The sequence below is a fragment of the Hibiscus syriacus genome, unplaced genomic scaffold (assembly GCF_006381635.1).
Source record: "Hibiscus syriacus cultivar Baekdansim isolate YM2019G1 unplaced genomic scaffold, ASM638163v2 tig00110429_pilon, whole genome shotgun sequence".
NCBI classification, from domain to species: domain Eukaryota; kingdom Viridiplantae; phylum Streptophyta; class Magnoliopsida; order Malvales; family Malvaceae; genus Hibiscus; species Hibiscus syriacus.
Window position 1 is genome coordinate 11,576,956 of NW_024062733.1, and position 12,484 is coordinate 11,589,439.

At 32.7% G+C, this 12,484-nt stretch overlaps 1 protein-coding gene across 2 annotated transcripts; it reads left to right on the plus strand.

Annotated features, from left to right (window-relative positions):
- Nucleotides 1–9,097: 9,097 nt before the first annotated feature.
- Nucleotides 9,098–11,974, plus strand: LOC120124820 (auxin efflux carrier component 3-like). Of its 2 annotated transcripts, none has more exons than XM_039143393.1 (6): nt 9,098–10,510; nt 10,598–10,880; nt 10,971–11,056; nt 11,135–11,292; nt 11,379–11,455; nt 11,568–11,974. In XM_039143393.1, the coding sequence occupies exons 1-6, from the start codon at nt 9,289–9,291 to the stop codon at nt 11,632–11,634; spliced, it is 1,893 nt and encodes a 630-aa protein (XP_038999324.1). In that variant the 5' UTR covers nt 9,098–9,288; the 3' UTR covers nt 11,635–11,974. The 2 variants fall into 2 exon arrangements, with proteins under 2 accessions (XP_038999324.1, XP_038999325.1); XM_039143394.1 differs by having other exon boundaries at nt 9,099–10,510; nt 10,607–10,880.
- Nucleotides 11,975–12,484: the final 510 nt, after the last annotated feature.

Genomic DNA, 12,484 nt, shown 5'->3' on the forward strand with positions numbered 1-12,484 from the left:
TATTAGAAGTCAGGATATTATAAAGGTATGTAGTGAAAATTCGAGGATGAATTTTCTTTAAATGAGGGGAGATTTGTAACATCCTCAATACCGGGTTAGTGATCAAATTGAAATATTTTAGAATTTGGTGATTAAAGTAGAATAATTGAACAGTTTAATGATTTATCTGAAAATATTTCCTAAAAGTTATTAGTAATTATTAAAGGAATTAAAGGGCAAAATGGTCATTTGACAAGGAAAATTTTTATAATTCTTTTATAAGATAAGGGAACCACGCGGGAAAGGAGAGAATTCTCTAGAGTTTTCTTTCTTCTTCTTCCTCCTCCCGTATCTCCAAGCTCAAAAGTGAGTTTATTTGCTTGGTGATTAATTATTGATTTTAAGGTTGGGTTATGATCATTAGATGATAATTAAGCTTAAGGAAAGCTTAATTTGTTCTAAAACAACAAGATGAAAGATATAGAAGAGATTAAAGAAAATGAGTTTTTAGATGAATTTCTGGAAAAGAGTTAATAAGTGAAATTTGAGAAGGAATTTGACAAGGAATTTGACTTGTCATCACTAAGAATAAGAGATTTATTAAGTTATAAATGATTAATAACAAAGTTGAAAGTTTAGTAAGATTCTTAATTTTAAGAATCATGATGAGATATAGAAGATAGAGATGGTTTATATGAATACAAGTTAGTTTAAGTAATGGTAGTTGAGTTTAATGACATGATAGGGGCTTAAAATAGAAGAATTGAAGGAAGAGTTAAGGATTTTCAGGTGTAAAATACAAATTCTAGGCAAAGTGTATCGGTGCACATCCAATGTGTATCGATGCACTTTCAAATAAATGAACATCGAATGCAATTAGTGCATCGAGGCATAAGGACTGCATCAATGCATCCTCTTAAGAATAAAACATCGAAGGTGAATTGTATACCGATGCACAGGTAGTGTATCAATGCACACGTTAAGGAATGCATCGATACACTGTAGAGTGCATCGATGCATACCTTTATTAAAAGATGAAAATAGCTTTCTTTTAGCCTAAGAAAAGATAGATTAGAATACATCAATTGGATACTGATATATATCAATGTATTATTATATAGATATCGAACACGAACAAGTTCTGGAACGATTATCAAGTTAAGATTCAATCGAAAGAGAGAAAAATTATAAAAGTGGATTGGAACGTAGTGAGGCCAAGGTGAGTGCATACAAGTTAGTTTATGATGTTTAATGGAAATAAGACTTACGACGAGTCTATTTCCTATATTAGAATGCATGAATTTATGATCTTATGCATATGTTTGATTTGTGTATATGTGATATATATTATAGTATGTATTAAATGATTTGTGTGAATACATTTACTGTGATAAGTTATAGGAATTAATATGAATGATTTATATGATTACATGGGAATGTGAAATAGGTTATATGATAGGTGACCATACATGTTACATAGTAAATGTGATCAATTATAGAATAATATATTAGTGAAGTGAATTGAGTATAAATGATGATGCCAAACTATAAGATAAGTGTTATAGAGAAGAAGTATACTTAAAGATAATTATGGTATAGGAGTTATGTAAAATTTAACTAAATAAATAGATTAACTTATTATACAAATAATATTAGATATGTGATATAAATTATATGTTATGGTATTAATAATTATGAGAATAAATGGAAAAATGAGACAAGATAAGTATTTACTTATAGGATAATATGAGATTATAAGAATATATAGTATAACTTTATGAGGAAGAATCGGGTGTTATATGATTTAGGTATGGAAATGATCTACGTGTAAGTAAATTACGTAATTATGTGACTATGTGTGAAATGGAGTACACTAGGTAATTATAAGGTATGTGAATATAGGTATATAAGATAAACCCCATGACTATGAATTAGGTGAAATTAAATGGTGAGAATGATATAACAGAAAGTTATAAGAGAATATGTTATGAGAAGATATAAGAACAAGTATAAGCTATATGATATGTGAGTATTATGAAGATGTTCTACATGCAAGTGATCTACGTGTATGTGTGATTTATATAGAAATAAACTACTTGACTACGTGTGATCTTATAAAAAAGTAATAATAAGACATGTGACAAGAGATGTGTGATTACATGAAGGTATGATATAAGCTATTTGAAAGGGATATATATGCCTATTTGATACGAATGTGTGAATATATGACAAACATAAATATTAATGCCCATGTTATGTGTCTTGAGAGCTAGAGGTATAGTTGGCATGCCAAGAGTCGAGGGTCTACGCGGTCCTTCAGGATATATATGTATTCTTTGGAATATGTATGAGGTCTTTTGAGACACATATTTGGTCCTTATCATATGTATATGATTCTTAAGGAATTTTCTACGTGGTCCTTAGGGACATTTTATATGGAACTTCGGTGCAATTCTATGCGGCACTTTGGTGCAATTCTACGTGGCACTTCGGTGCATTTATACGAGTTGCGGTGACAACATTAGTGCACAACCTCTAGAGACTCACACATCAATAGTTCTCACATTTGTACATGGGCTAATCAAGAAATAATAACAAATATATATTGTGATATGATAAATTTTATAGCAAGGACATGATGAGGTATAGGTATATTATAAGATTAAGAATGTTAAATATATGTGCTATGTGATTAAATGATAAGTGGCTAATGATGATTTATATGTATGCATGTACTTCTTATTAGATAATCTGATATGATTTATATGATGATGTATGTATTGCTTGGTTAATTGAATAATATGTTGAGTAAGAAAAAATAAATAGATATAAGAGGATATAATTATAAGATATAAAGGATAAGAATATTGATAGTGGAATAAGGTTAGAGATTTAAAATAATGTGTGATATGTATATATGTATAGTATATTATATATAATGTTATATTGTTTTGGATGTGCCATTATAAGATGATATGTTCATACATGTTTAAGCATTTAGAGATTCCTTTATAAGTTTAATGCCTCACCAAGTCATAGACTTAGCGTGTGATTGTTTCACACGTAGGTTACAGAAGCGAGAAGAGAAGCAAAGAAGAGAAAGACTGGTCAGCATCTCCCTTACAAAATTTCATATCAGAAAATAGATGATTTAAATGTGTTTGGTTATTTTGAATATAGTTGGCATGTACTAATTGATTGAGTTAAAGATGCTCTGATCGATTTTGGTTATTGTGGTCAATTTATGTAAATAAATCGTTTTTACTTTAATGAAAGTTTTAAATTTTCTTTGAATTTTTGTTAAGAGTCAAAGTTTGAAAAGTCAATGTGACACCTCAGACTCGTATTCGGGTCGGGTACGGGTCTGAGGGTGTTACATTTAATGGTATTAGAGCTAAGGTTTAGCCGATTCTCGGCATAAACCGAAGTCCAAAGTATCATAAAATGTGTACATGCCAACACATAGTGAAAAATTTATGATCTGATAGTGTAAGGAGTATGTTGTCTTATTAATAGAATAAGATTAGTTTAATATAGTAGAAATCTGATTATGAGAATTTCAAAGAAAGAGAGGGGTGAACCTAATGGTAGTAGCAATTCACTTTCCCTGGCCAGGCAGGAGGAAGAGCGGACACCTCATCAAGTTCCTCATAAGATCAAATACTGATTTCAGAAAGTTGAAATCATATTATAATAGTGATAGAAAGTTTTCACAGGTTTGAATCGGAAAAGAGATATGAAGTATTCTTATTATTTCATGGATACGATAGAATATTATGAACAAGTGTCACTATAAGAAAGTTAAAAGATCTAAGGTTGTGGTTAGAATTTGTAGAGGGTTCGAGTATAAGTGCATCAGTGACAAGCGTATAATATATATACAGCCAGATTTTATGAGTTTGAAATAAAGGAATAATATCGTGTATAAGCAAGAATGTGGATAGAATAAGGGTTTTCATTTTAGATAGAAAGAGTTAGTGTTGGCTAACCAGATTATGTGATGGAAAATATATAGAAATATAAAATTTTGAGATGTTGTTAGGATAAGACAACCAAAGATGAGGTGGATCGAGATACAATTGTAGATTTTGATCATAATAATGTGATATAGTGAAGAAGATGAGGATTCGTATGTTTGAGTAAAACTAAGGATTGATAAGAAGAGTTTAAGAATGGGTACATCAGTGACCAGTTTATAAAATAAAGGAAGTTAAAATGCTGAGTTGGAACAACGGAAATTACATGGTGTATGAGAATAAATCTGGATTTGATAAGTTAAGTAAACTATCGCTGAGATAATTCCGAATGAAAGGAATGTATATGAATTGTTCGATGAAGGTTTGTGTTTTAGATTAGAATAATTGGTGATGACTAACATAATTATGTGATGATAAGTGTATTAAGTTAAAGGATTAGAAGATGTTGTCAGGCTAATTTAACTAAGTATGGTGTGAATTGAGACATGATTATGTATTTTGATCACAGAAATGTAAGGTAATGGAAGAGACGGGAGAATAGTAATGTATATGAATAAGAGTGTGGGTTGCATAAGTGAGTAAATTGCATTGGTTGGATTTCAACTGATAAGATGAATATGAGTAATCTGATTAGGGCTTATGCCCTAAATTGAAACATTGTTATTGATTAATTGTAATAGTATGGATAATAAATTTATTAGATTTGGAGAAAAGATAAAGTTAAGTTAATCAAGTATGATGTGGATTTGGATATTGTTTTGATCATATAGATATGATGTAGGCAAGGAAATAAGTATTTGTATGTTTAAAAAGGGGGCTTTGAGGAAGGAAATACAAGTACAAGAAATGGTAAAGAATGAGGTTCTATATAAGTAAAGTGGATTATCAATGTTATGAAGATGCGATAAAGATCGGTAATCAGAGATGAGTATAAATGATAAGGAAATAGTATGTGAACATTAAAGAAAAAGATATGATATGTATAAGAAGATTTTGATTTTGAATGAAAGAAAGAAAGAATAAAGGGAAAGGAAAAGATTGTGTGTATAGTAATACAGACAAGGATTAAGAAATGAGCAAAAGCTTGATTTATGTGCAAAGCACATAGAGAATGATGGAAAAGATCAATTGATCCATAATATTAAGAAATAAGGATTTGGGGTTGTTGTCCATATAATGAATGATATTATATGGACTTATAAAGATGTGAACGTATATGAAGAATTGAGTATGGGAAAATGGTAAGTATATTAGTGGTAACATGAAAGATTAAGGGAAGCAACATGAAAATATTAGAAGTTAGGATATTATAAAGGTATGCAGTGAAAATTCGAGGACGGATTTTCTTTAAAGGATGGGAGATTTGTAACATCCTCGATACCGGGTTAGTGACCAAATTGAAATATTTTGAAATTTGATGATTAAAGTAGAATAATTGAATAGTTCAATGATTTATTTGGAAATATTTCCTAAAAGTTGTTAGTAATTATTAAAGGAATTAAAGGGCAAAATGGTCATTTGATAAGGAAAATTTTTATGTTCCTTTTATAAGATAAGGGAACCACGTGGGAAAGGAGAAAATTCTCCAGAGTTTTCTTTCATCTTCTTCCTCCTCCCGTATCTCCAAGCTCAAAGGTGAGGTTCTTTGCTTGTTGATTAATTATTGATTTTAAGGTTGGGTTATGATCATTAGATGATAATTAAGCTTAAGGAAAGCTTAATTTGTTCTAAAACAACAAGATGAAAGATATAGAAGAGATTAAAGAAAATGAGTTTTTAGATGAATTTCTGGAAAAGAGTTAATAAGTAAAATTTGAGAAAGAAATTGACATCACTAAGAATAAGAGATTTATGAAGTTAGAAATGATTAATAACAAAGTTGAAAGTTTATTAAGATTCTTAATTTTAAGAATCATGATGAGATATGTAAGATAGAGATGGTTTATATGAATGCAAGTTGGTTTAAGTAATGGTAGTTGAGTTTAATGACATGATAGGGGCTTAAAATAGAAGAATTGAAGGAAGAGTTAAGGATTTCAAGTGTAAAATACAAATTCTGGGCAAAGTGTATCGATGCACATTCAATGTGTATCGATGCACTTTCAAATAAATGAACATGGAATGCAATTAGTGCATCGATGCATAAGGAGTGCATCGATGCATCCTCTTAAGAATAAAACATCGAAGGTGAATTGTGTACCGATACACAGGTAGTGCATCGATGCATACGTTAAGGAATGCATCGATACACTGTAGAGTGCATCGATGCATACCTTTATTAAAAGATGAAAATAACTTTATTTTAGCCTAAGAAAAGATAGATTAGAATACATCAATTGGATACTGATATGTATCAATGTATTATTATATAGATATCGAGCACGAACAAGTTCCAAAACGATTATCAAGTTAAGATTCGATCGATAGAGAGGAAAATCATAAAAGTGGATTGGAACGTAGTGAGGCCAAGGTGAGTGTATACAAGTTAGTTTATGATGTTTAATGGAAATAAGACTTGTGACGAGTCTATTTCCTATATTAGAATGCATGAATTTATGATCAAATGCATATGTTTGATTTGGGTATATATGATATATATTATAGTATGTATTAAATGATTTGTGTGAATACATGTAGTGTGATAAGTTATAGGAATTAATATGAATAATTTATATGATAACATGGGAATGTGAAATAGGTTATATGATAGGTGACCATACATGTTACATAGTAAATGTGATCAATTATAAGAATCAATATAATAGATTTATATGACTACGTGAGAAGGGTAATGAGTTAAAAAAGATTAGACTATAGAGTAATATGAGAATAATATATTAGTGAAGGGAATTGAGTATAAATGATGATGCCAAACTATAAGATAAGTGTTATAGAGAAGAAGTATACTTAAAGAGAATTATGGTATAGGAGTTATGTAAAATTTAACTAAATAAATAGATTAACTTATTATACAAATAATATTATATATGTGATATAAATTATATGTTATGGTATAAATAATTATGAGAATAAATTGAAAAATGAGACAAGATAAGTATTTACTTATAGGATAATATGAGATTATAAGAATATTTAGTATAACTTTATGAGGAAGAATCGGGTGTTATATGATTTAGGCATGGAAATGATCTATGTGTAAGTAAATTACGTAATTATGTGACTATGTGTGAAATGGAGTACACTAGGTAATTATAAGGTATGTGAATATAGGTATATAAGATAAGCCATATGACTATGAATTAAGTGAAATTAAATGGTGTGAATGATATGACAGAAAGTTATAAGAGAATATGTTATGAGAAGATATAAGAATAAGTATAAGCTATGTGATATGTGAGTATTATGAAGATGTTCTACATGCAAGTGATCTACGTGTATGTGTGATTTATATGGAAATGAACTACTTGACTACGTGTGATCTTATAAAAATGTAATAATAAGACATGTGACAAGAGATGTGTGATTACATGAAGGTATGATATAAGCTATGTGAAAGGGATCTATATGCCTATTTGATATGAATGTGTGAATATGTGACAAACATAAATATTAATGTCCATGTTATGTGTCTTGAGAGCTAGAGGTATAGTTGGCATGCCAAGAGTCGAGGGTCTACGCGGTCATTCGGGATATATATGTATTCTTTGAAACATGTATGAGGTATTTTGAGACACATATTTGGTCCTTAGCATATGTATATGATTCTTAAGGAATTTTCTACGTGGTCATTAGGGACATTTTATATGGCACTTCGGTGTATTTATACGAGCTGTGGTGACAGCATTAGTGCACAACCTCTAGAGACTCACACATCAATAGTTCTCACATATGTACATGGGCTAATCAAGAAATGATAACAAATATATATTGTGATATGATAAATTTTATAGCAAGGACATGATGAGGTATAGGTATAGTATATGATTAAGAAAGTTAAGTATATGTGCTATATGATTAAATGATAAGTGACTAATGATGATTTATATGCATGCATGTAATTCTTATTAGATAATCTGATAAGATTTATATGATGATGTATGTATTACTTGGTTAATTGAATAATATGTTGAGTAAGAAAAAAATAAATAGATATAAGAGAATATAATTATAAGATATAAATGATAAGAATATTGATAGTGGAATAAGGTTAGAGATTTAAAATAATGTGTGATATATATATGCGTATAGTCTATTATATATAATGTTATATTGTTTTGGATGTGCCATTATAAGATGATATGTCATACATGTTTAAGCATTTAGAGTTTCCTTTATTAGTTTAATGCCTCACTAAGTCATAGACTTAGCGTGTGATTGTTTCACACGTAGGTTACAGAAGCGAAGAAGAGCAAGACACGTCAGCATCTCCCTTACAAAATTTCAGATCAGAAAATAGATGATTTAAATGTGTTTGGTTATTTTGAATATAGTTGGCATGTACTAATTAATTGAGTTAAAGATGTTCTGATCGATTTTGGTTTTTGTGGTCAATTTATGTAAATAAACCGCTTTTACTTTAATGAAAGTTTTAATTTTTCTTTGAATTTTTGTCAAGAGTCAAAGTTTGAAAAGTCAATGTGACAGCTCAAACTCGTATTCGGGTCGGGTATGGGTCTGAGGGTGTTACAGAACAAGCAACTAATAGAAACGAAAAGAATGTTATTTATTAAGGTGATTAAAAAAGTAAAATTTGTTTTAAATACTATCAATACTATTTTATAATGAACGCTCAATTATCTTACTAGAGACATTAGTGCTCGAACTCGTGAGCTCAAGGAACAACAATGATACCTTAACCACTGAGTTAAGTTGGTTCATATACTTTTATTACAATATAATTTTTTTATTAATTTATATTTAAATACATAAAAAATTATATAAAAAATAATGATATTCATCCGGATTGCATTTATGCAAGGCACAGATTATACTCTAACCTACAGCTTATTGCATGAAATTAACTAAAATAATTTCTTAAAAGTAATTTGGACCATCCCTCATTTTCTTTCATGTTATTCCGATTCTCTCCCTGCACTTTATGTAATTATCCTCTCTCTCTTTCTCACCTTATTTATATTCATATATTTTATTACATTTATGTGGTCAATTAAACTCCTACTCATTTTCTTCCTTCCCAAACATCCCTAGTATCTTAAATATTATATATAAAAGAAAATTTGCGGTGTATGAAACAAGCTGTCAAAGAAACACAGATTTTATCATCTTTGAGCAACGGCTTTTTGATTATCCCCATTTTGCCCTTCCTTTGCACACCTATCATCTCTAACTTACACTAGATCTTCTTCTAAAGATGATCAGCTGGGGCGATCTTTACACCGTCTTAACGGCGGTGATTCCGTTATACGTGGCTATGATCTTAGCTTACGGCTCCGTTCGTTGGTGGAAGATTTTCTCGCCGGACCAGTGCTCGGGAATCAATCGCTTCGTTGCTATATTCGCCGTTCCTCTCTTGTCTTTCCATTTCATTTCTACCAACGATCCTTACGCCATGAACTTCAAGTTCATAGCAGCGGATACTCTCCAGAAACTCATCATGCTGTTTGTGCTTGGGTTGTGGGCTAATTTCACCAAAAATGGAAGCCTCGAATGGATGATTACTATTTTCTCGCTATCCACGCTTCCAAACACTCTCGTCATGGGGATTCCACTGTTGATCGCCATGTACGGGAAGTACTCGGGAATGCTGATGGTTCAAGTCGTTGTGCTTCAATGTATTATCTGGTACACTCTGCTTCTTTTCCTCTTCGAGTATCGTGGTGCCAAAATACTCATCATGGAGCAGTTCCCTGAAACCGCGGCTTCCATTGTTTCGTTCAAAGTTGATTCCGATGTGATGTCTCTCGACGGCCGTGATTTCCTCGAAACCGACGCTGAAATCGGCGATGATGGGAAGCTGCATGTCGTGGTGAGGAAATCCAATGCGTCGAGGAGGTCGTTGGGGCCTTGCTCGCTCCCGGCATTGACGCCGAGGCCATCGAATCTCACCGGTGCCGAGATTTACAGCCTGAGCTCGTCTCGGAATCCTACTCCGAGAGGCTCAAATTTTAACAACTCCGACTTTTATTCCATGATGGGATTTCCTGGAAGGCAATCTAATTTCGGTCCAGCTGATTTGTACTCGGTTCAGTCATCGAGAGGACCAACTCCAAGACCGTCAAACTTCGAAGAGAATTGTACGGTCGTCTCTCCACGATATGGGTTTTACCCGGCACAGTCGGTTCCTTCATCGTATCCTGCTCCGAATCCTGAGTTTTCATCTCTCACGAAGAACACCAGTAAAAATAGCCAGTCCCAGCAGCAACAACATCAACGGCAGGAGAGTAATAAAACGAATCATGATGAAAAGGAGCTGCACATGTTTGTGTGGAGTTCCAGTGCTTTGCCGGTACCGGGAGGCGATGGAGTCCACGTATTTGGTGGGACGGGATCCGAGCAATTTGGACGGTCTGATCAAGGTGCTAAAGAGATCAGGATGTTGGTTGCTGATCACCCTCAAAACGGGGAAAACAAAGGTATACATGTAATTAACTTATTTCATTCTTTAATTCATCTAAATGGCTTTGATTTTTCTTCAAATTTGTGCTAATTATGGTGTGAAGCTATGGCAGGCAGTGTTGACTTCAATGGAGAAAACTTTATCTTTGCTGGGGAAGATGAGACGGAAAAAGAAGGGCACAGTGAACTCAATAAGTTGAGGTCCAATTCAACAGCGGAGCTCCACCCTAAGACCGCCGCTGGAGCACCTTCGGGTGTTGGGAAACAAATGCCGCCTGCAAGTGTTATGACCCGGTTGATCTTGATCATGGTTTGGCGCAAGCTTATCCGGAACCCCAACACATATTCCAGCATCATCGGACTGGTTTGGTCCCTAATTGCATTCAGGTGAGTTGATGCAAACTTTGTTCAGTGTTCACCCTTCATTTGGGTATCTTCATATGTCATTTATTTACTAGGTTGAGTTATTAATTGCAGGTGGCATGTGAATATGCCGAAAATATTAGAGCAATCTATTTCTATCTTGTCAGATGCTGGACTAGGAATGGCCATGTTTAGCTTAGGTGAGCATTTTTTTTGTTAATTGACAATTATATGGTGTAAGTCCTCGTTGTTGATAACTTTATTTTATATGGTGAAAGGTCTGTTTATGGCTCTGCAACCCAAGTTGATCGCTTGTGGCAACTCTGTAGCTACCTTTGCCATGGCAGTTAGATTCTTGACTGGTCCGGCCGTCATGGCTGCCGCTTCGATTGCCGTAGGGTTGCGTGGTACCCTCCTCCGCATAGCCATTGTTCAGGTACAAAGAGAAGCAAAAAGAAAAACTTAACTTTCCTTCATGACCATTTCGCTTCTTTGAATGTTTAAGTAATTTTCATGTAATAGGCTGCTCTGCCTCAAGGAATAGTACCCTTTGTGTTCGCCAAGGAGTACAATGTTCACCCTGCAATTCTTAGCACTGCGTAAGTAAACGATATCAATCAACGATGCTATTCATGGTTAAAATATGTGTGAATGTTTAAAAAAAAATGAAAGAGCTGGATAGAACTGATATCTTGAACTGCAATTTTGCAGGGTCATCTTTGGGATGTTGATAGCATTACCAATTACACTGGTGTACTACATTCTTCTAGGATTATAGAGGTTTTTTGTGTGTGTGTTCTATATAGTAAGGGGTTGTTTTGGAAGCAAAGCATTGACCAAAACCGGATTAATTACTTGATGAAAACATGAGGATTTTCCGGGAAAAAAAAAGAAGATTTTACTATCTGCCGAAGGGCTCCAATATTTTTGGAGCTGAATGTCGTCCCCTAATATAAGGATCAATGCCCCCCATTAAAAGCCAAGTTTCCTAGAGAAGAAACCAAGGAGCAGAAGGGATGCATTGAAGAGGAAAACCAGGGTTTCGCTTAATCTTTCTTGTGCTTTGTTGTAAAGTTTAATTTCTGAAATCGAATGGAAGAAAAGGGTTTTCTTTCTCATATTTTGTTGTTAGTGTTGGTTTTGATTTTCCGTAGAAGCAGCAATTATTTGCGCTTGTCGTCTTTAATTTGATTAATTTTAAAAAAAAGGGGTTTATTGCTGCTTAGTCATTCGGCTTTAATTAGATTTTTTTTTTGGTTTAGACAGAGACATTTCACTAATGAAATTTCACGCAGAGGGAAAAAAGGCAAATTCATAGTGAAAAGGTCAAAAGCAGGTAGCTCGGGTGGGGGATAAAAAATAGCCACAAATCCTACCCTACAGAAAACATGTCGCCAATCTAGTCAGGGTATACGTGGTGATTTGGTCAAAAATTTAGACCCTCATCTGTCAGTATTATATCTAAAAATTCCTAGTTTTATATTAATTTATTTTAGGGAAAATTACACATTTAGTACCTAAGCTATCAGTTTTAGTCCATTTTAGTTCCTATACTTTCAATTTTTTTAAAACTATATATAATATTTAGTTTTTGCTTCATTTTATTAATTGTGTTCGAATTTAACGTT

Coding starts and splice junctions, on each gene's coding strand:
- LOC120124820 (XM_039143393.1), top strand. CDS start 9,289: ATGATCAGCTGGGGCGATCTTTACACCGTCTTAACGGCGGTGATTCCG. Junction 11,293..11,378: donor TCCGCATAGCCATTGTTCAG/GTACAAAGAGAA, acceptor TTCATGTAATAG/GCTGCTCTGCCTCAAGGAAT. Junction 11,456..11,567: donor CCTGCAATTCTTAGCACTGC/GTAAGTAAACGA, acceptor GCAATTTTGCAG/GGTCATCTTTGGGATGTTGA.